Source organism: Ciona intestinalis, chromosome 2 (assembly GCF_000224145.3).
Source record: "Ciona intestinalis chromosome 2, KH, whole genome shotgun sequence".
Lineage (NCBI taxonomy): Eukaryota > Metazoa > Chordata > Ascidiacea > Phlebobranchia > Cionidae > Ciona > Ciona intestinalis.
In genome coordinates, this window is record NC_020167.2 from 3,528,673 (window position 1) to 3,553,086 (window position 24,414).

Consider the following 24,414-nt stretch of genomic DNA (forward strand, 5'->3'; position numbering starts at 1 on the left):
TAAGTGACGTAATTGACCCCTTTGACGTCACCAATTCAAACAATCATTTTAGTTAGGTAGTAAACAAACCAGGAATCAACTTTGCACTAGATTCCTTATGTATTTTTTACCTAAAAACCCAAATTACACATAAATACAAGATTTCTGATGACGTCATTCAAAATTTGATGACGTCATCAAAAAAATCAAAATACAATCTTGTAGCAATTTTTCCAAAGAACAAAAGTCTAATTGATCTTATTTCGCCAGCACAAACACCTGTGTCGCTAGAGAGCAATATGTGACAGTCGGTCAAAAATGAAAATTTGTTAAAATATCTCGTCCCCAAAGGGTTTGCAACTGTCACTCATCATACACACACATTAAAATGAAATGAAATAACGAACTGGGTTGTCGTTCTGCGTTTTATCCATTCTCGGCATTACAATGGTTTGAATGTATATATGTAAGAGCCATGGCCTAAATTGCTTTGTAACGTTCAATATCAGCATTATACTGCAATGTGAAAAACCAACTCGTTTTCACAACAACTAAATACTGGTTGTGTACTGTTTCCTACATAATTAATAACACCCAAGTGTAGCGTTTTTTCTTTAAACCCTCACTCTTTCCATCTAAACAAACATTCCTCATATACTATTTACACTTACAGGATTGAAGAAACGTTTATTACGTTGTTCTGGTCGATGTTTGGTTTGGCCGATTACAGAGGCGTTGAAGTAAAGTACGACCATCAACTTACACGGATTGTCGGCTACCAGTTGTACGGCGCTTACAACATCATTACAGTTATCATAATGCTCAACATGCTAATAGCCATGATTAATCGATCATACTCTGATGTCGAGGTAATAAACAGGTTTTGTCTGTTTTGTAAATACCCGCTCGTCTTTTGGGTTGGTATGCATATATAGCCTACCAGCAAAGATTGTGTGTGTTATGTGCGTATACTTATGTATTAGATCAGAGAAATAATCACAAATTTTCTCAAGAGATTTGGAAAAATTATCGCACCAGGAAATACATTATTTATTCGATTGAAATGAACGCGCGTGGTGTCCTCGCAAATACCTGCTAAAAAGGGCGCTCGGTAGCGCTACCTAACGGTGTCTTTTTTTACTAAGGTGGATTCAGACTTGGAATGGAAATTTGCTCGTGCGAAACTAATGCTGTCATATTTTGACCCCGGAAGCACGCTACCTGTACCTTTCAACCTTTTAACGCTGCCGCAGTGTATACACGATGGTGTAATCTACATATTTAAGCTAACACGGTACTGCTACTCCTATATTTTTATATATTATGGTAGAGGGAAACGGGACACCTTTCCATTCTAATTTCTTGTCCAATTTGGTAGTAAACAAAGAAGATTCAGAGAATTATAAAACCCTATCCTCACGACTGCCAACTGACTGTTGTTAGTGGTTTAAAACACGATCATAATATTTGGACATTACGTTCTGAAGGTGTCCCATCTTACCCCACAGTAGAGTATAAACTTGTTACGGTAAAATGTTTAACGCCCACCACACATTTACCATCGTTTTGTCACAAATTATATTCGACGTAAATCTCAAAATAAATGCTGGCCCTGCACTTTAAAACAGTAGTCAGAATTTAACATGTGACCATATACATTAATATTTATATATATATTCATAGCAAAGAGTTGTACAAGAAAACGCGAAGGGCTTCATCCAGCCAACGAAGAGACCATCATAGAAAGAAAACAGAACTTAGAAAACGCATGAGCATGCATCACATAGTAGGGCAAAGTTTTAGTTTTAATATACTTAAAAAATACATAGTAATAATTTTGCCTTTATATCACGTCTTCGCACCAGCATAATGATTACACTATAAATCATTAAGTGATCCTATTTGTATAGATTGGATAAAATGGTGAAACTGGCAACACAACTAAACAATTAAAACATAAAGAACTAAAGAAATCACTTTTATTGTTTAAACTTTGTTTTAATTTAATTGATTAATCTTGTGCATATTTTAAGTTTTTTAAGCAAATTTTAAAATAATAACAACAACGACCGTGTTGTAACAACTGAATTAACGCTTGGCAGAACGTCATGACACGCATTGTGAAGAGGTACGTGCTGCGTGCACAAGTAGAGGAAGCTGGTGGTTCTAACACGAGTGAAGGTAATTTAAACTGCCTTGGTGCTCGTACATTTTAACACTAACAGTGTGGGCCGGTTTTTACAACTACAGGTTTATTCATAGCTATGACTATCGGTGTCCGAAGAGTCTATTTTGCTGTTTGGTCGTGTGACACACGAAACATTGCCGCAATAAAGTTAACGATTTTACAAGGAGAGATATTTTAAGCGTTACATGATGCCCGGTTAAAACAGCAGCAGTATATGCGTTCATTCAGTTAAATCACTTACTAATATTTATTTATGTAAGCGTATTATTAATCATTACAACCCCACGCAGCCGATCTGCAGGAAATCAAACATGATATCAGCAGCCTGAGGTACGAGGTGATAGGTGGTCTTACACGTTGGGATAGTAAAATCGAAGAACTTTTTAACTCGTTGGAGAAGCAGAAGACGGAGGAAGGTCAAATACAGATCAGCACTGCTGTTGCTCAAATTGAACGAAAGTCGAAAAATGAAAGACTGGCGCCTCCCGTCTTAGATGCCACGGAGATCAACAAATAAAGAAAATAATCTGGTCTCAAAAATTATACTGTAACACGTTTATTACTTCTGACTTTTCTCATGTCATTATAGTACGTTGAATTTTTTATTACTATATTTTGGCAAACGTGTTGTTTATCGTGCGTTTGAACCAACAAAGAACTATTTGAAATGATCTTTGAAAAAGGCAATTTCTACAAAAATATTTTCCCAATCTGACGTTTTTAAATGAAAAGTAAAGCCAACAATTTTTTTTTTAATGACATTGGAATATAACATTTCTACAAACATATTTTCACAATCGGACGTTTTTAAATCAAAAGTTATTAAATATATTTATAGATCCAATAACGTAAATTATATTTAGCGCGTAGATTACAACACAAAAAAAGCAAAAATAAAAAACGGTAACAAAATTATAAAAATTGTTATAAGCGACAAAACGTCTTTTAAACACGTTTACTTATTAAAAGCCATATTCACAATCAATGTTTAAAAATAGTGTCGAGCTCATCTTTAGGTCTTAAGGTTGTGTTGTTTTCAGCCTGTCAGTGCAATATACAGATATGTGGAACTCGTCGTCTGCGTAATCTTGACGTATGACGTCATCAGAGCTCAGACACGAATATGCGACCACCAGCCACAATGCGTCTAACTTGTAAACAGTTTGCTTGTTCATGCGTTCAAGTTGTATGGAATAGATACAAACTGCAACTCAAATGCTCTACACTTATGAACCATTTGTACAGGTGTTTTGCTAATGTGTTTTATACGTGCTGTGGTTAACACTGAATGGTACAAGATGTAAATAGCAGTGGTGAAGTATTGTTCGAGTAACGTTTGTACTATTAGTTTAGATTTGCAAAGTTTCAACCACTTTAAGACCAATTTACTTTCAGAATAAATCGCACTCCCCTTTGTAATAAAATAATTCAAAGTTCGCCCACAAGCGTCTATTTGTTGTTTTTCTATAGATATTTTCGAAGTATAAAGCTTTCAAGTTTTTCTGTTAAATAGTTTCAGAAGCAATATCAGGTCTAACTTTTTGTTAAAAAATAAAAATTAGTATGTTAACTGCGCATTGTAAAGGTATTCCTTCGACTACAACGCAAGCACTATGAGCCGTTGTTCAAGTGGGTTTCAAGAACACTTCTCTCGCTTAGTTTCCTTTTTTCTAAAACATGTTTAGTATAGGGGGTTCCCCTAACACGCAGGAATATAACGTTCGCCCTCTCTCGTTTTGTTCTTTTTTATGTTTGTCAGTTGCGTCTTTAACTTCTCTGAACAGTAATAACCGTACAGTCGATTTTAAGCACCGCAGTTGTCTTGGGACTATTATGCTTAGTTATGATGAGCGTGCAGTACAGTCGGACTTGTTAGGGTAGGATTATTACAAAGTCAGCTAATATAAAAGTTCAGGTTCCGAATATATGTTAGCGCTGACCAATATTTGTCACTCGTGCTTTGTTCTATTGTTTAAGTCGTAATGTTTACATAGCTCTTATGTCATGTATGCGCGTATGACCGGCTATTAATAAACAAAAAGTTTCTATTTTTAATATAATCTTAGCCATTCAAGATAGCTTAAAGTAGATCATGACTAAATATACATAAGTTAGCATATAAATTTAGATATCGGTTTAGTTAGTTCTATTACAATTAAATTACCAATAAAATCCCAGGTATCTAGTATGTAAAGTCAATCTTCACTGTAAAATTTGCAATAAAAGCGTAAGGTCCTAGGGGTAATGTTTGTGTTCATTGCATAGGGGGCTCAGGATTCGTGTTTTGAGGCGGAATTTTTCTTTAGCCCCAAATAAAGTATATAGGTACCCATAATAATATATGCATTTCTGTAATGTATTTCAACTAACATATACACTTTTTTATAAGGATTAACATCAAGTTTTATCACAAGAGAATGTATAATCGGACAATACATGATATTTGCCAACTTTGAACTAAAGTTAAGTCAAAGCTCAAGAAAAAGAAATGAATTCTAATAATGTGGATTTGGATCCAATTCTTATTAAAGCTCTCGGTTATTTCTGGTCCAAGAGTTTTGATTCAAATGCCAAGATCAAAGAAATGTTGGAGGAATCTGTTGAAAAAGCAAATCGGTTGGTTTTATAAAAAAATTGTTAATTTCCGTTTCTAAATATGCCAAGTAGGTTATGGTGGCTTTGTTGAAATAGTAAATCAAGCAAGTTGCGGTACATTCATTCATATTTCTAGTTGGTCTTTAAGTTCTTATTGATAATTGTACTCCTAGCAATAAAGTTACGATTTAACAATAAAGTTAAATTATTATATAACTTGAAACTATATTAAAGTTATAAAAACTACCCAGTAACTATGTTGTTTTTGCTTGTTTTAAAGTTAATTCTAAATTCACTTTATCCCAAGCTCTTTGGAAAATTTTTACCGTTTCTAACTCCTGTGTGCTGTGTCAGAATTTATCCATTGCAAAATTTTTTCCTTGCAAATCTGCCCAATTTTAGTAAATTGGAAGAAAATTTTTGTTTAGGATTTGACCTAATTAATATTGTAATATTTTGCTCCAATAATCAACGTAAAAGCCTAAACCCGCTCAAAAAATATTTTCTTTAGATATATACGAAAAGAATATGAATATATATATATAATAGCCCATACATTTTTATGTTTTTTATGTTAAACTTGTGGTATATTAAGTTCTACTTATTTTAATATAAATTTTAATTAAATGCAGCAGCACATTTCATTTTACTTAATGAGCTGTAAATTAATCTAACAGGCATGACAATAACAAAGAACCTAATGCCATGGTAAAAGGCTTGGTAAAACCAAACAAAGTAAACAACTCTTCCAATGATTTTCGAAGGAAAGAAAAAGAATTTGCACAAAAACGGCAATTTGAAAAGGTAAGGAACTTATTTTTATGCTTACCAGTAACTGGATTATTATAACGTATATGGCAATCTGACATGATCAAAATTTTGCATTTCAGGTTCAAAAGGATCTGGAAGACTTAAACAGTGAAATTTCAAAGAGATCCCATCTTGACAGTTCTTCACCTTCCGGAACCTCATCTTCCTCTAGCAGTCTTCCTGCATCCAAGCACAACTCCCCTGCAAATGAGGTCCTTGGACAGAAGAGCAATTTTGGGAAGTCTTCCCCCATGACCTCAACTTCACCCGATGATTTTGAATTGGAAATGGAAGGTCTATCATGTGCTATATGCAAGTAAGATTGAAAATTATGTCAAAAGGAATGTCAGCAATTTACTCTTTAATGTTGTAATTATAGTAAGGTCAAGGCGTATATGTGTTATATCACTGATTTTGTTTCTATTATATATGTATGTTTTTCAACTTTCAAAATGCCACTTTTAAGTGTTCCTTATGCTTTAATAAAGATTTTAGATTAGAATAATATATTTTAAACAGCTCTTAGCATACTGCGTAGAAGCATAGGCTATTAAATTTATACTAATTTGCTGTTTCCTTTTTTAATTCCAGTGATATGACCGTCGGTTCTGGGAATCAGTTAGTTGAGTGCCACGAATGTCATAATCTCTTCCACCAGGTTGGTATTTCATAAACTATTTTTTGAATTTTTTTCGCCTAATATTAAAAATCTAATATGAAGCTGCTATTGTTGCTGTTTTAAAACTGCCTAATTGTTGTTAAGTTGTTGTAGCATTAACTCACTTTGTTGTAAATAACTGTTTAAATTTGTGATTAGGAATGTCACCAACCCCACATAAGTGATCAGTATGTGAATGACCCACGTTGTATATGGAACTGTGCGCATTGTAAGCGGAACATGAAAAAACAAGCAAAACACAATTCTGTCAAAACTCCAACCATAAATCTAGGTAAGATTTTTGGGAATTTATTATTCAAAGAAAATAGTTTAAATTATACTTTTAAACTTAATTGTGCTTTAGTTTCGTATTGTACTATTGTTGCTACTAAATTTTAAACAAAAAATAAAATATTAATTTCACCTAATGCTTAATTTCTATTTCAGTAAATCCAATGGACTTGTTCCGGGATAAGACAGGAAACGGAAATGGAGAGGGAAAAAATCCGAACTTAGTTACTCCATTTAAAAGATCGGAAGTAAAGGTAGACCATGTTTTCATTGTACACATTGTTCACTGCAGAAATTAAGTTTCATTGTTCTGCATGTTTTCTTTGGGAACTTGCAAGTGTTTACCTTTAATAAGTTAAAAAACATTGTACTAAAACAATAATCTTGTCATCTTTTAATTTTTTTATATTTTAGCCAACTGTTACATCAGCAAATGCTGGTGCATCAATGTCAGGATGGGCAGCGCTCAGTAGAAAACCAATTTCATCTACAAACAAAAAGGAAACCTCTAAACCTTCAGAAGCTAGAACTGAACCGAGTAATCTAAAATCAAAGGACAAAGTAAAAAATGCAGTGAAAAATTCTGCAAAGCACACAACCTCAAAACTTTTAGAAAATGATGCATGGGCTGAAGCGCTTGGAGCTAAGGGTTCATCTAATTCCAACAACACCCATGTAAAACCAACTGCCACCAACTCTAAACCAACCTCAAATGCAACCACTAATTCAACCAACCCCAAATCCGGTATATCTCTATCCTCAGTGCCTTGGCTTAGTGGTTCTGTCAATTCACATAGCGCCTTTAAACCTGTAGTTTCAAAATCTGGATCCATGCCTTCTAGTAAAGGGGCATTTCCAAAAGCCTCTGCTTCATCCCCTTTGCATGGGAAAGGTAACTCTACAAAAAGTCCTTCCAGCCAGCCTGGTGATACAGCAGCCAAACGGCTGCAAATGTCTAAGAAAAAAGCAGCAGCAAAAATTCAACAGAAGCGTGCGCGGGTATAGCTGATGTGGAACTCAAGTTGCTGAAAAGCCGTGTTGTATCCGATCAAGGAATAGGGCAGAGTGTTTCTATGGCGGGTATTGAGTTGAAGGCTGAATTTCCTAAGTTACGGGTGTTCAAGATATGCAACAGTGCAAAAAAGTGGTTATCATGAGAAAGTTGATTCTAAGGAATGCTGGATTGAATTGTGCAATGCACTTCAGTTTTATACACCCAAGTGAATTAACAACAACAATTATGTAACCAGCACTTCCTATTGTGATACTGCACAAAGTATCTGGCACACAGTCGTATTATTTGCGTTAGCAACAATTTTTCAATGTGACAACAAATTAACAGTATAAGTTTTTTATATTAAAATGACAAAAATCTTTCTTTGGTCAACTTTTACAGTGAGGTTTAACAGTAAATGAAAAGTTAAGACCATTTACCATTTCATCAGTTGGTATGATAGAGTGAATATTAAGCAGGTTCTGCCGTTTTAGTTTGGCCAATAGCTTAATAGGTTAAGCCATAGGAATAAGGTTTAGACGTTCATAGGATTAGGATTGTTAATTTGCCATTGTAGACCTTGCTTAGATAGCTGTGATAAATTAGGTGAGGAAAAGGAAAGTACAGTATTAAGACTGTTGTTACGTACCTAACGGGAAAGGACAAAGAGAACTAAATAAACTTTAAAGTTTTCTTTTATTAGTTATGTTTGTAGTAAAATTTAAAAAGTATTATTTAGTTAAACTATAGAATACTAAACAGTACATACTTTTTAAGTACATTAGAAGTAGTATATAAAAATACAAACGTGTATATGTCCGATCATACGGACTCTGATATTAAACCATAGTTTAATAAAGAAGTTGTATTATTAAACTATGATTAAACCATAACGTAGCATTTGCTAAATAAGAATACTGTGGTAAATTTAAAATTAAAAAGATTGCTGTGACCAGGATTCGAACCTGGGTTGTCACGGCCACAACGTGAAGTACTAACCACTATACGATCACAGCGTATGTAGCAGAGGATGGTTTCGATCCATCGACCTCTGGGTTATGGGCCCAGCACGCTTCCGCTGCGCCACTCTGCTGGAAGCTGTAGCGTGCGGAAAACAGTAGATAAGGTAAAGCAGTCTGTGAAGGAGAGAAAAGTGAAAAAGTGTAGAACTGTAACACGTGTGATATTATAGAGACCAAGAAACAGAAACAGGTGTAAGTTGTGAAACAGCCGAAAAAGGTTGCGTCAGAAAGTTGTGTTTTGTTTTTGTTTTTTTTTACGGGAACATATATATTCACAATATATATTATAGTTTATAGTATACTTGTGTTCTTACGTTTGTATTGTAATAGAAAAGTCATTTACTAGCGGTAGTCTAATCGAACATACGGCAGAAACATATTTGCGTGCGAAAACCAACGTTTGCTATGTCGGTAAGTTGAAATTGGCACAATGTGTTTTAACTCTGTAAATTTAAATCAATTAGGTTATGTTGTTTTTCTCCAATACTGGAAAAATCACACCAACACGAAATAAAATACTGTTTAGATCAACTATATAATTTATAAATTACACAATATAAAGTAAGTGTATACAAATACAATATTGTGTAAACAAATCAAGATGAATTTTGTTTTAAACTTAAGTTTTTCATGCAGGACTTTTCAAGTACAAGAAAAGGTACCTATAAATTATCTGCTCTCCAAGCGATTGAGGAAGATGTACAAAAGAAATGGGACGAACTGAAGATCTTTGAAGAAGATGCTCCTCTGAAGGGAACTCCTGGATGGGAGTAAGATTATTGTATATTTAATATTTATTTTGCGATGATTTTTTATGTGATATTGTAGAGACAGAGGGTGTTGGAATATAATAGCCGCCTTTATTTAACTGTAGATACAGAGACATTTATGTAAATTAATATATTATAACGGCAGAGTAAACCAGTCTGCAAAGTATGGCAGGCGCAGTGCACAAGCGTTTTTTTTACAAACTTTTAGGTATGCGCGCCATAATTTGTCCCACGCTAATTAATTAAACAAAGAAAAACAAATTTACTGTTAACCACAAATTATGCGGAATTTCAAAAATTTCTTGGTTTAAAATATTTAATTTAAATGAAATTTATATATTTTCAAGGCAGGAGAAGTATTTTGTAACTTTTCCATACCCATACATGAATGGGCGGCTACATCTTGGGCATACATACTCACTCTCCAAGTGTGAGTTTGCTGTTGGTTTCCAGAGGCTAATGGGAAAGAAATGCCTTTACCCATTTGGGCTTCATTGCACAGGAATGCCTATAAAGGTACAGAAGTGCTAATGTAATGTCAACAACAGAACCATCATTAAATTAACTTAAATAGATCTGAGACAGCAATAAAAGAAAGTTTAAATAGCAAAACAGTATTTTCTAAAAAGCAAAACTGCAGACATGAATAATGTGAATGATTACTGCTTTTATCTACAGTATAAACTATTTAAATTCAACAACAATTTTACCACCAGGCATGTGCTGATAAATTAAAGAGAGAAATGGAAGACTTTGGATTTCCTCCAAACTTCCCAGAAACTGAGAAAGTTGTAGTAGAAGAGAAAAACACAAAGGATCCAAGTATGTGTCATATAAATGCACTGTTTTTATGCTTGATAAAATTACCAACAGTGGCTAACATTTTTTACAAAAACTACCACAGTCTAGATGACCAACATTGTTTAAGGCGCAAGTAAAGTTACATGGCCATAAGAATTTTATGACTGTGCCAATAAATATATTTATTGCTTAATTTGATGTCTTTTTTTGTCAAAAGTAGTATTAGTACTTACACAATTAGAGGCAGTATTTCTCTCAAGCATTTTAATCTTCAATTATTTTTAATAATATTCTGTCCATTACATTGTAAAGATTTCGTGACAAAAACATTGTTTTTAGTTTGCGCATATCATCATTGTAAGAGAAATATAAATTAGTTGAGGTAGTGTTTTTACACTTATCTGTGCAACTGTGTCTCAAATATGAATGCAACTGTATATACAGTTATTGTGGACAAGTCTAAAAGTAAAAAGAGCAAAGCTGCAGCAAAAACCGGAACAGCGCAATACCAGTGGCAAATAATGAGATCTCTTGGCTTGGAAAATGATGAAATAAAGTTGTTTGCGGATGCTGAGCATTGGCTCAAGTACTTTCCTGCATTTGCCAAAAAAGATTTGAAGAGAATGGGCCTGAAGGTAAATATAAAATTTTATATATTTTTATAAAGGGGTCAATTCTATACAAGAGTTATATGATATGTTATTGCTTTTTTATTTATTTACAACACTCAAAAATGCAAAACAGTTGGCAACTGATTATCACGACACAAAAATTACTTAATGGAACAATCATTTTTGACCATTTTATAGCTTAGGATCCAACCAGGCTACCCTTGAAGTGCCAATAAACTGTTTTATGTGGGTAAAATTAATTCTTTTTTAATTTTAAAAATATTTGGATTTTAGATTCAAAATACAGTATTCTAGGATATCTTGAATACCTAACTGTAATGTGTATCTCCAGACCCTAGCTACAGCTCATGTTTTATTGTTATTCTGTCTTAAAAGGTTGATTGGAGACGTACATTCTACACAACCGATGCAAACCCATATTATGACTCATTCGTGAGGTGGCATTTCCTTACATTGAAAGACAAGGGTAAAGTCAAATATGGGAAAAGATACACCATCTTTTCTCCAAAGGTTAACAATTTAATTATCCAATTTAAATTAGGGCACAAAAATATTTTCATCATATTTATTTATTTATTTATTTATTTATTTATTTTAAATCAATAGCAAATTAAGAAGTAATAAAATGGTTACTACAGTAAGCACTGATTAAGAAAATTCTCAGTTTTTAATCAATAAAATGTTATTAAAGAATTTGAGGTACAACTTCAAAATTTTCTCTATTTTGTGCTTATCTTTTTTATAATTTACCAAACATTCAGTGTTAATTTCCCCCATACATTTGGACATTTGAAAAGCCTTATATTTTATCAGGACAACCAACCTTGCATGGACCATGATAGACAGTCGGGTGAAGGTGTTGGTGGGCAGGAATACACTCTAATTAAGATGAAGCTTCTAGAACCTTATCCAGCCAAGCTTAGGCAAGTTGTTGCTGTCATTATTGTGCTCTAGTTTGTATTTGAATGTAACTTGCTTTATCGTGGCGTGGGCGGAAACGACCGGCGTTCTACCACGGTCCACAAATTTTCGGGAAAAATGACATTCGTTTTGCCATGAATTGAGTTTCCAATTATTTAACTTTGTGGTTTAATGTTTTTTTATGTATGGCTATTTGAACAACCCATTAGTAACCACTGGGTATAAGCAATTACTGTTAAGTGTATTGTCCAAGCCAAGGACAAATATGCCGATAGCAGGCAGCAACGAGTCTTAAACTCAAAACCTTTGGGTTAGAGGCAGACTCACTGAGTCGCGACACAAGACTCTTGTTTATATTTATCTCTTACCCCATAGCTCCCTTGCTGGAAAGAAGATATTCCTTGTTGCTGCCACTCTAAGACCTGAAACTATGTTTGGACAAACCAACTGCTGGGTTCATCCTGACATCAAATACATTGCGTATCAGGTGAATTTCTATTTTATGTGGGTGGGGTCCCCAATGTGGCACGCCATGGGTCCTAGGATTTATGCCAGGATTGGCCCATTACCCCAACACCCTGGGTACCACCACATGGACCTAACTAGTTTTTGGAGCCTGCCACCAAAGTGAAACTAGTTATTACAAAACATCCTAGTGAAAAATAAAAACACTCATTTAATCAGATTTTTAAAACTTCAGTGTTTAACAAATATTTCTGTAGTGTGTGGTTTTGTATAGGAAGAATATTTTAAAGTAGACCTACTAGATGCTATATATAGTTACTTTTTACATATTTAAATTACTTTCAGTTTATTTAACCTGCTCACAGGTTACTAAAGTTCAACTTTAAAAAACCACTAATGTAAATGACAAAGCGTGTCATTATAGGAGCCTGGTTTACTTCAGTAGATGTGGTGATCTTCATTGGTGTTTAAAAGCTTGTATTAAACTTTGTATAATGTATCACTTTACACAATATTACCAGTGTTACAAACCAAATTTTTCATGTTACTCTAAAACAAATTTTTAGAGATTTTTTGTTGTTTACCAATAATAACATGCATTATGCAGATGAAAAATGGTGAAATCTTCATTAGCACACATCGTGCTGCAAGAAACATGGCCTACCAAGAGATGACAGCAACACAAGGTGAAATAGACATTGTTGCTGAACTTAAAGGGCAAGATATCATGGGCCTTCCTCTCAGTGCACCACTGACTTGCTATCAGGTAATTTGACGTTTATTTTATTTTTTCTGCCCAGGAATTGTATTCTAAGCCAAATTTTTATATTACTTCCATTTAAGTACATGCGTTTGTTTGTTAAAGACTAAATTTGTTTAAAATAGTTTTAAATTTGTCACGATGGCTGTAAAACACTTAATTTAGATGTTTTAGGCACACTGATCCTATCATAGATTGAACTGTTATATACTTGGTTAAAGTCTAATATTATTATGTGTGTGCAAAACTATTACAGCCTTCTTGCCATGTTAGTTTCAACCAATGTAACAAAGTAAAATTCAAACCTGTTTTCAGGTGATCTACACATTACCTATGCTTACAATTAAAGAAGACAAAGGAACTGGTGTCGTAACAAGTGTTCCATCTGATTCACCTGATGATTATGCTGCTCTATGTGATCTAAAACGAAAACCTCTGTTTCGTAGCAAGTACAATGTACAAGATAAAATGGTTCTTCCATTTGAGCCTGTAAGTATGTGCTACTACAGCATATAAGTATAAGCGTATTTTATGTGCATGCTATTCGTCCTAGATTTTTAGGATTTGGCCAGGATTGGCTCACTACCCCAAAATATAAGCATATATGGAACATGAAGCATTGTGTTCTTTATATTAATTTCTATTTCAACTTATGGCATACCAACATATTTGACCATTCATGTCCTAGTATTTGTCTGGTTTATGGTGATTTATGACTTGTACTTGTGCACTGCTGCTATTCATATATAGTCTGGTGCCGTGGCAAAGTGGTTATCCACATGTAATGGGTTTAAGTCTCGTCGCTACTATCATTGTGGACGTACCGTACGTGTATGTGTCCTTGGGCAAGACACTTAATGGCAATTGCTTCAACCCAGTGGTCAGTAATGGGTTGTTCAAATTATCAGCCACACATACAGAAAAAAGACGGATAAAGCAAGTTTTTCATTTATTCATATAAGTGTGTGAATAAGCATAATGGCTTTGACTTATAAATTTAAAAAAATTAAATGAAATAATTTTGTTTTCAAGGTGCCAATTATTGAAATACCAGATTTTGGGAACTTGTCTGCAGTTGCTGCTTATGATAAACTGAAAATTCAAAGTCAGAATGACAAGGATAAACTTGCAGAAGCAAAGGAAATGGTTTATCTGAAAGGATTTTATGAGGGAAAAATGCTGGTAAGCCTTCCATATTGTAATATACTAATACTTTATTCGATTGTCAAATAGTCAGAACACTGTCTGTAGCAGTGGAACTAATTCTATTAACTGTTGTGGCAATTAATTTGTATATTTTTTACAGCCGTTTAGTAAAAGTAATACAATTTTTTAAATTAAAAAAAATGGTGTTTTTAATTTCATTGGGTAAAAGTGTCTGTTTTATTAATAATTTAAATTTTGTGGTTTGCAGCTATTTACTGAAATTAATACCACTTTAAATGAAAAATGAAATTTAGCTGCCGTTCTAAACATCCCTCAGGTAAAAGGTTATGAAGGTCAGCGAGTACAAGATGTAAAGAAACCAATCCAACAACAGATGGTTGTTAATGGTGGGGCTGTTCTGTACATGGAACCTGAACGTAAAGTCATGTCACGGTCCGCTGATGAGTGCTTGTTGGCTCTCTGCAATCAATGGTGCGAAAATCATTGATATCTTAGACTTATATCATAGAATAGATATCTAATACTTATATTATAGATATCTTATGCTTATTTCATAGATATCTTATGCTTATTAAATCATAGATTTCTTATGTTTAGTTGTAAAAATAATATGTTAAAGTTGTCTCCGTGTGTTATTTTTGTTATCTTGGTAAACAATAAATTATAATTGTGTCAGGGGCAATGGGTTAACCTTGGCTTAAATCTCAGCACCCATTTTGCGTCATGCCCTAGACCTCTGCTGTCTAAAAAAAACAGTATATTGTAGTAAGGTACACTGAGACAACTTTAACATATATACATCATTGCAGTGTTGAAACATAGAAATAATGATCAAAAAGATCAAATAAATAACGGACAGAAACAAAAAAATATATATTTGGAAGGACGGCCCCTTAATATTAAACTGATAATATTAACAACTTAAAAATAATTTCTTAGATGATAGATAACTGCTATTGATGGAATGGGAAACTTATTTTGCAATTTCCGTTGTGTGTTTCTTTATGGCATCATAATTACTCAGGTACCTCGATTATGGTGAGGAGGAATGGAAGGAAAAAACGAAACAAGCTCTTCAACAGTTGAACACGTATTGTGATGAAACGAGGAGAAATTTTGAAGCTACACTAGATTGGCTGAAAGAACATGCTTGCTCGAGGACATACGGGCTTGGTGAGAATATTTGGTAGCTACTAATATCTCTGGCCCCTTGCCTGGCTGTACTGTTGAACGTTTTCCATACAAAAATCGAATGGTTTGCAGATGGCTTTCTTGTAAATCTATATTTGAGTACCAAGGTTCAATTTCAAGCAGTATACCTCTTACCTGTAGGTTATGTATTACAAAGGTAATTAAATCTTTGTCTCCTGCTAAACCAAAGTCTTTTCTTGGCATTGTTAGGAACCCGCCTGCCTTGGGACCAACAATGGCTGATTGAATCACTTTCTGACTCCACTATATACATGGCGTATTACACAGTAGCTCATCTCCTGCAGGATGGTGTGTTTGATGGCAGTGCTGGGAATAAACTTGGTATTAAGTAAGTAGCTCATAAACTATACATCTATCTCTCATCTGATGCTTATATACAGGTATTTCACCACCTTTATTACTCTCGTGTGCTTTCGAGTTACCAAACTTTTCAACTCTGTGTATGATTTTTGTTTTTGATATGGCTTATAATTTGCCACCGGTCATATGAAAGACTTAAATAGGCTTTCCTGGTGTTGGAGTCATGGGCCAAACCTGGTCTAAATCCTGAAAAAGACCTCACCCACCAGGAATAAAAAAAATAAACATAGGTGCATTCATTATGTGACAAAGTAGTAATTTTATAGTTTTAACATTATAACACAATCTAATTATTTATTTCTTAGTTTCTTACCGAAACCCACTACTCACAAGATTTACTTTCATAATTAACATCACAGAGCTGACCAGATGACAAGGGAAGTTTGGAATTTCATTTATTTTCATGATGCCCCATTCCCTGACACTCAAATACCAAAACAGACTTTGGAAAAACTTCGAAATGAGTTCATGTATTGGTATCCAGTTGATCTCCGTGTGTCAGGTAAGCTTTTAATTGTGAAGGTGTCATTTGCGCCTTTATGTTTCTTTTTAAGTCAGTTAAGTAACTTAATAATCATTTGGAGCGTTTTTGTTTATGTTTGACACCTTTGTAAATAATACAGCATATATGTCTTACTATTACAAGTTCCCTGGTTACTTTAAATATCTTTCTTGATAACCAAACACAGCTGAGTTTTACGCCATGGCACAATGGTTAGTAGGCCTGCCTCTAATCCATAGGTGACCAGTTCAAGGCACAACACTACTACCATCAACAATTGCTCCAACCCAGTGGTCACTAATGAGTTGCTTAAATCGTTAGCCATACAGAAAAAAAAACAGTCCGCAAATTGACATAAATGGTAACTGTAAGTGGGCACCAGGTGTATGTAACAGAAAATCCGTATTTTTTTATCACAGTATTTTTCCCGCCCTATGATGATACAGCAAGCTACATTCATTAATACAAGTGTTCATTGTTTTAATATTACTTCAACCCAGGCAAGGACCTTGTACCAAACCATCTCACATACTTCTTGTACAACCATTGTGCTGTGTGGCCGGATAAGGAGATGTGGCCGAGGGGGGTTCGTGCAAACGGACATCTGCTGCTTAACTCAGAGAAAGTAGGGTTTTTATGTCTATTTACCTGATGTTACCACAAAGTAAAGTAACAAATTGTTGAAGTAAGGGAAACATTTTCTCTGGTCTATAAACTATTAGAAAAACGGTTTTATTTACCACTGCATAAGAAATCGAATTCTCATAATTAAAACAACAACAAATTAAACATTTTTTTGTAGTTTGAGTTATAAGAATCAGACATCTTACGCATTAGTAATTCAAAACACTCTCCTAACAGTCTACTGTCTATTATCTGTCAGCCAATATATGTACCATACAATATTAGTCTATTAGCAATGCCTATTTGGTCGATAACATTTATATGTTACTTTACTTTAATTCTGAGTGTATTTTAACAAAGGCAACTCATTATTTTGATTATCCTAACTCTCTATTCATTGGTTGCCTGCTCTCCACTATAAGCACTTCATTGTGTTTTGTTATGATTGAGAGACGCCACTCATTCCCTCTTAACTTACACAACACACACTTGACTTAACCTCCTCAGATGTCAAAATCAACCGGCAACTTTCTGACGCTTTCAAATGCTTTGGACAGATTTTCAGCAGATGGTGAGATTATGTTCTGTTGAAAAGTTTCCCATAGTTCGTACTAAAACTGGTCTATAGTTACATCTTCAGTTATAACTTAAAATTTGACCATAGTTATACCAAGTTTATATTTACATTTTCAGTTTTAATTTTATAATGATTTTATTTAGACTGAGGTAGTATAATCAAAGACCCCTTTTTTTTAATAAATCTTAACAAATTGTTATCTGTTTTACCTTTGTCTACTTTTAGTACAGTTTTTCGGTATTTTCTGTTATTATTTTACAATAAAACACCTTTGTGACATCACAGGGATGCGTCTTGCACTAGCAGATGCAGGGGACACTGTTGAAGACGCAAACTTTGTAGAAAAGATGGCTGACGCTGGTATCTTGCGACTTTATACATGGGTAGAGTGGGTGAAAGAAATACTTAACAATGATGTAAGTTCAATGTATGGTGCGGTGTTTTCTTAATGCAAGTTATATTAGTTGTTCTGTTATTTATGCTACTAGGCATAATGTAAATATTCTTTTAGTGGCCCATCTGGTATATAAAGGTTTTAAAATCTTGCCGAATGGCAGAGGCAAATGTAGGAAATACACCATATTTTTTATACCAGATGAGCCACTAAAATATTATTTAAGTAAAACGTTCCACACTTAGTTAGTAACATTCAAACTGTCAGGTTACATATGTTTGTAGTTGCCATTGCTGGAAAAATAATAATTTAATTTTGATTGGTTACTATAAAAAATAAACAACTTTTTTAGATTACTTTAAAATTGTTGTTTTTAACATTTTTCATTTTATACAGTAAAATCTAACACAATTAATTTACGATTAATCAACTTCTAAGCAGTGAACTAATTTTATCTACAAGTTGAAATTATAAACACTACAAGCTCATCTTTAATATTGTGTATTCCAGAGAAGTGATTGAAAGCAGTAACTAATTTACATTACAAGTTACAAGTCTGAATACTACAAGCTCCTGTTGTGTTCCCAGATACCACTTCGAGAAGGTCCACCATCAACATTTAACGACAAAGTTTTCATGAGTGAAATGAACATTGCAATTAAGATAACTCAGGTCAACTACAATGACATGATGTTTAAAGAAGCGCTCAAAACAGGGTTTTTTGAGTTTCAGGTTCGCTAGCTTATAAATTAACTTTAATTCATAGGGCAAAAAAGAAATATGTTTTAATATTTGAATGCCCGAAGGTTTTTTGGAAGTTTTTTTGTTAGCCTACTTTGTATATTTTAAATTTCAAGATAAAAGAGTTTCTATGACATCTTTTTTTATTTTTTAACAAGCACTTAACGGCAAATGCTCCAACCCAGTGGTCACTACTCCAAATTATCATCCATACATAAAGGAAAAAATAAAAAAAATACCCCCAAAAAATAATCACCCACAAAGTAACATACATGGTAACTCATAAGCAGGCACAAGGTGTGTGAAACAGAACACCTGCAATCAATGAGTCTCGTAGGCCAAGCAAAGATAAAGCAAGTTACATTCATAACCACCAGATTTTTTTATCCTTAAAACTTCTATGTTTTTAACCAATTAACAAATCACGCAGCTTGCACGTGATAAATACCGTGAGTTGAGCATGGATGGGATGAATCGTGAACTTATCATGAAATATATTGAAGTACAGACGCTGCTACTTGCACCAATATGTCCTCATATATGCGAATATGTGTGGGGTCTTATTGGGAAGGTAAGAATATATTTTAACTATTTATATATATATATATAGAATATATAATTCTAGTGTCTTGGGATAAATTCTATTTAGGTTTTGTTATGCTTTACATAACATATTTGAAATTGTAGCTTTATGTAGAGGATGAGATTGCATTAATGCTAAAAGGTTAGCTTTGTTGAAATACAAAGCAGTTTAGAATTTTTAAATACTTTAGCTATTATACTATGATGTTACCCCTATCCAAGCTAGGAAAAAGAATACTTAAATTTAGAAAAAAGATGCTTTGACAAAATAATGCTCAAGAATATATACCCCCACAAAGGCCACAATTTATTAAACTTGTACCTGTAACTTCATGCGCCATCTGTCGTCCACTACAGCGGACTAAATATTAGTGAGCCAACAACAGATTTTCTGCCATACACGGCGCCAGAGTGTATATAGTAGCAACTAACAAGCTAACAACAGATTTCATTATTCAGGGGAACTCCATTATGTATGCCAAGTGGCCAGTTGGTGGTGAAGTGGATGACACGTTGGTCAAATCATCAGAGTTTTTGATGGATACGGTGCACGACCTTCGTTTGCGACTAAAGAACCGCTTGCTGCAAGCTAAATCTAAATCCAAGGTAAGAATATGGAATTCAAAATTTGAATCTATTAAATATTGCAAAAAATGTAACAGATGTAATAACACATACTTTATTCAAAGAAATTTCTTTTAAAGAAAAACACCTTATAAAGAAAAACAACTACTGTCAAAAAAAATTAAAATTCGACTCAAATTTGCAAGAAAAAAATTTTGGTAGAAACAATACACTAATACATTAAACTGATTTCTCACTTGTAGAAAGTTTCCATTGAACCCCCCACACATTGCATTGTGTACGTGGCAAAGAATTATCCCGAGTGGCAGAAACTTACTCTGCAGGTTCTAAGGTAAATTGAAAATGTTCTTTTATTTTACAAGATGTTCTCTTGCAGTTGCACCAATAAACATCAAAATTTCATTAAAGTAAATAATAAATATCTTATAAAATGTTAACACTTTACATTGTTTTATTTTTTTTATTCTTTGTATTTTGTGTTTTAACATTTCTATTTTTTTTACAACACAATAGGCAACAATATGATGCAAACGGCGAAAGTTTCCCCGAAAATAAAATAATAATCCAGGAACTCAAGAAGCATCAAGAACTGAAGAAATATATGAAGAAGGTTATTTACAGTGTTTCCCATATATTTTTACAGTGTTTTCCTTGTATTTTTTTAAAGTGTTTTCCACATATTTTTACAGTTTTTCTCCCTATAATTTTTAGTGTTTTCAAAATATTTTTACAGTGTTTCTCATATATTTTTAATGTGTTTCCCATATATTTTTACAGTGCTTTCCATGCTAACCTTATTTTCACTGCAGCTCATGCCTTTCGTAGCATCAGTAAAAGAGCTGGTGAACCGAAATGGTGTGGAACAAGCATTGGCCCTCACTTCTGCTTTTGATGAGCTGACAGTTCTATCCAACAACATTGTCTACCTGGCTGATACTTTGGAGGTAAATTATTTTTCAAGATTTTTTGGGATTTACAAAAATATTGAGTAGCCTCGTTGTCACATACTAGATTTATTGGTCTTTCAATGTGTGCCACCTATATTATTGATGCCATGCTGTGCCTCAATAAGCTTTTATTTTATATACAAGTTTAATAGAAAAGCCACATCGTTAACACTTTAAGTCAAACTGCCATGTTTTCTGGTATTGCAACACAATCACACGACACAATAGAGAATGTTATGTCCACCTGTTGTGAAGTAAGGGCTCACAGCCAATAACATTTCTGGCACTTGTGCTCATAGCATACTTTTATCTCATAGAAAACTAAGCTGTAAAAATTACCAGGGCAAAGTATTTTTTCAATCCCTGAAACTGTTCGTTTTAAAACTGTGTGCCCTTGTCATAAATTTCTGTCCTACCCAGTTTTAGTGGATGTAAACGACACATGGGTGGGGTCCAACTCTGACCTAAATCCCAGGTATCCTAGCATGCCCACAGCAGAGCTTCAACAATATGGAATAAAAACATTAATGATTCTCTTTGTACTTTACCAATAGCTTGATGGAGTTGAGGTAAAATTTTCAAACGAAGGAAATACAAAAGTTCAAGAAGATTGTTGTCCAGGTCATCCTCTGTGTGAATTTATCACTCTTGCTTCATTGGACCTTTCCGTAAGTTTTTCTCAATTTTTTTTTTTGCATTTTTTTTTCAATTATTTAGTAAAAATTTGTTAAGTTTTGTTTTGAATTCTGTGATTTGCTTACAAATGAAATATCTAGTGGGCCAAAAAAAAATATTTTTTTTTCTTCTCATAAAGTTTTGCTTCCTTCATTGTCTAGCTTACCCTGTGCCTCATGCATTACAATGTTTTTAGTTTTGTTGAGGGGAATCAATTAAGTTTGCTACCATTGTGGGCATATGTGTCCTTGGGCAATACACTAAACAAAACTTGCTTCACACTAATGGGTTGTCCAAGTTGTCCATACATAAAAAAAATAATCACCCACAAGCCACAAATTTACATAGTGACTCGTAACCATGCATGACGTGTATGAAACAGGACACCCATGTTATACTTAGGAGCGTCCTTGCCCCGCCATACGAGAAGTTACATTTAACCATTCAATTTGAAGCAACCATGTAGTCTGTAATTCATCTCCACTCTGCCCAGGTGTTGAACCCCCAGCCATGCAGTGGATTCTTTAGTGTCCATGTACCTGTACGCAACAACGACAGCGTTGCTAACATTGTATCAAGAATTAGGAAATTCAATCGTCATATCAAAGGCAAGTGCTTCTAGTTTTGATTTACGCAAACATTTGGAGATTATATTTGCTTAATACTACAACAGCAATAACAATTTACAGTTGTTTTTGCTCTGACTAAGTTTTTCCTAAACAGTACAGTCAGTACTTAAATATATAAAACAGCGTTTTATTGGTTAGTCACCATTTTTATGTACTTTTTTTAATTTTTTGTTTTTTTTAAATGATTTTTTTTCTTCTTTTAAGATTTTGTCTTCATTTTTTAACTCGCAAACATGACGTACAGATTCCCACCGCGTCCAGTTGTACAGGTTCGAAGATCCTGTCTCTGGTCCACGAATAATCCCCGATCTTAACAATACCTTGACGGGAAAACTGCTCATCGATGATTCAGCCGTGTTTGCCACTGATTTAGAAAATAAGACGATCAGTGTGAAATATCCGGGTGGTGGTGTTTTTCCCACTAACGGCGCTATCGTATTTATGGTCCAATGATTTGTTTATAGAAGTTTTTTTTCCGATTTTGGTAGTTTGGTGGTCTGAGAATGTTATATAGGTGAATTATAGACCACGATGCGTGAGTATTATGAATAGAATAAAGTGCAGTTAAGAATCTGGCATGTTGTATAACAATCTGTTCTGATCTCTGAAACAAGAGATTAGGATTTGGTTTAATAGTGTTTAATTAATTGATGTGTTTCTCACTACGCTTATACATCTTGGTTTAATGAAGAATTAATGCCGGATTTAACTTGTGCCCATGAACGTTTTGTGTAAGAATAGACACTGCGGAAATAGACGTCAGTTGTGGTTAATTCGTTGTTTAATTAATTAAATTCAAACGTGATAAAACAATCGGTTTGTTTATGCGACAAGCGAGACAGCACATATACATCGGACAGAAATCGTGCAGAACGGTCATATTTAAATCACTGCATATGAGTATAACATTAATTATACAATCGTTGATCACCAGAGTTATTTTGTAATGTTGGCGTCATTGTTTCCGATTGTTTCAAAATTATAACTTAAATACGCTTTATTTGAAATACCGTGTTGGTCAAAAACTGCATTGTACACCGTATTATTTACATGGATGAGCCGGAATGCTGCGATCGAGAGTTGTTGCTTTTAGATTGGCCTGAACAAACGGAATCGGTTGTGACGATGGAAACACGATCTTTGGAAGATGGATCTACCAATGCTGTTCCGGAAGCTGAGAAACAGTTACAAGATAACGGTAATTGCACGATTTATATCTTTCATATGTAAGCATTGAATTTAAGTTGATGTATAGTAGGGTGGGAAAAACAGGGACACTTTTTGCACATAATGTCCTGGTCGTGTACAATTAACAACGGTCGAATGCTGGAGTCAGAAGGATACGGTTTTATAATTATTTGAATGTTTTTTTACAACCAAATGAAATGAGACAAAAGGATGAACATGTGTTTCATCTTCCCCCACTATACATGTTATCGTTTTTAAATAACAGCATTCCTAAAGTAAAATATTCTGTGGTGAAAATGTGGCTACTTTAATCTTTAGAGAAAGAAGATGCCATATCCACGCCTTGCTTGAAAACAGCAGAACCACTCACAGTGGAATATAACGAATTGCCCTTATCCATTTTCGAAAACGACGACTTAAGTATCCATGAATCTATAGCGGAATCTTTGTATGGGGGGCGACTGTTTAATGAGACGACCACACTTCTGGAGAAGGCGGCGTATTTTCGCGAAAGATATCCTGGAAGGTTTTCTGCGCAACAGGACAAATTGCAAAGAGAATACATTGCGTCACTTGGGATATTCGAACCTGATCCAGTACTTGAAGAATATTATGAGATCGAGAGAGTGAAACGTATTTTAAAACAGGAACGCTTGAAGAATGAAAAAAGAGGGGTAATTATTATTAAGTAGGGTGGGAGCATTTTCAACACATATTTAAACATCTATTTTTAATAGTTAATACCAATAAATCTTTGACGCTCGCTTTACACAGCAGTATACCGTAATATAAATAAGCTGTCACGTTTTATTTGTTTATCAAATGGAAGATCGTAAAAAGAAATTTTCCCACTTTACTCCATGTCCTACTTTCTCCCAACTTAATAGTTTGACTATGACCATCGATTAAACTATACCTTCTTACTAGTTTAATATATGGCAACAGTGTGGATATTAAAACGCTGAACACTTTTTAATTTCAGCCTCCTAAAATGGTGTTTATTCTGCGTTTTGACACTCCAGCTTCAACGCCGGATTTTCATGCACTGTGGGATTCTGTGTAAGTAGTGAAATTATTTTAATTAAAAATTGGTTCCATAAAATCGTCTGGGTTGACCAGCCTATATTGTGGAAGACACTACAGCCATGCTGTTGTAACCTGAACCGCCATGGCCTGCTATATGTTCTGGTAAACCATGTTTAAGCATATATATGTTTAATGGGAAATAGATAAAATGTTTTTCAATTATTCAAGAGAGGAAAGCGACTACGTAAGCATCTTTGAAAATGAAGACGAGTCTATATTCGACGTGTTTCGTTCCAATAAGTGCGAGAATTCGTCCACC

General features: G+C 34.1%; 3 protein-coding genes and 2 non-coding genes across 5 annotated transcripts in view; 3 read left to right on the top strand and 2 right to left on the bottom strand.

Moving 5' to 3' along the window:
• Window positions 1-2,843, top strand: part of LOC100181636 (short transient receptor potential channel 7-like) — a 10,509-nt gene extending 7,666 nt beyond the window's left edge. Inside the window, exons 14-18 of the mRNA XM_026840886.1 lie at window positions 653-848; window positions 1,125-1,273; window positions 1,663-1,765; window positions 2,082-2,160; window positions 2,458-2,843. Of these exons, the coding sequence (XP_026696687.1) occupies window positions 653-848; window positions 1,125-1,273; window positions 1,663-1,765; window positions 2,082-2,160; window positions 2,458-2,684 (754 nt within the window). The 3' untranslated portion in view covers window positions 2,685-2,843. The remainder of the gene's footprint in view (window positions 1-652; window positions 849-1,124; window positions 1,274-1,662; window positions 1,766-2,081; window positions 2,161-2,457) is intronic.
• Window positions 2,844-4,528: 1,685 nt separating this feature from the next.
• On the top strand, window positions 4,529-7,898 carry LOC100186304 (integrator complex subunit 12). Its single transcript, XM_018817624.2, has 7 exons — window positions 4,529-4,783; window positions 5,440-5,566; window positions 5,653-5,888; window positions 6,164-6,230; window positions 6,390-6,522; window positions 6,678-6,775; window positions 6,936-7,898. Exons 1-7 carry the CDS (start codon window positions 4,656-4,658, stop codon window positions 7,524-7,526), a joined length of 1,380 nt encoding a protein of 459 aa, XP_018673169.1. The 5' UTR covers window positions 4,529-4,655; the 3' UTR covers window positions 7,527-7,898.
• Window positions 7,899-8,459: 561 nt separating this feature from the next.
• trnah-gug lies at window positions 8,460-8,531 on the bottom strand. Its single transcript has one exon. It is a non-coding gene; the product is annotated as a tRNA-His (tRNA).
• Window positions 8,532-8,536: 5 nt separating this feature from the next.
• Window positions 8,537-8,608, bottom strand: trnam-cau. The gene has a single exon. It is a non-coding gene; the product is annotated as a tRNA-Met (tRNA).
• A 178-nt stretch (window positions 8,609-8,786) lies between these two features.
• LOC100179230 (leucine--tRNA ligase, cytoplasmic) lies at window positions 8,787-22,638 on the top strand. The gene is made up of 27 exons (XM_009859328.3): window positions 8,787-8,948; window positions 9,174-9,307; window positions 9,655-9,823; window positions 10,024-10,129; window positions 10,553-10,743; window positions 11,116-11,250; window positions 11,554-11,663; window positions 12,037-12,148; window positions 12,734-12,892; window positions 13,202-13,375; window positions 13,919-14,068; window positions 14,370-14,524; window positions 15,078-15,226; window positions 15,455-15,593; window positions 15,985-16,127; window positions 16,628-16,752; window positions 17,259-17,322; window positions 17,614-17,744; window positions 18,311-18,454; window positions 18,894-19,034; window positions 19,505-19,651; window positions 19,873-19,961; window positions 20,144-20,240; window positions 20,440-20,574; window positions 21,132-21,245; window positions 21,746-21,860; window positions 22,126-22,638. The coding sequence occupies exons 1-27, from the start codon at window positions 8,943-8,945 to the stop codon at window positions 22,332-22,334; spliced, it is 3,543 nt and encodes a 1,180-aa protein (XP_009857630.1). The 5' UTR covers window positions 8,787-8,942; the 3' UTR covers window positions 22,335-22,638.
• The last annotated feature ends 1,776 nt before the right edge of the window (window positions 22,639-24,414 follow it).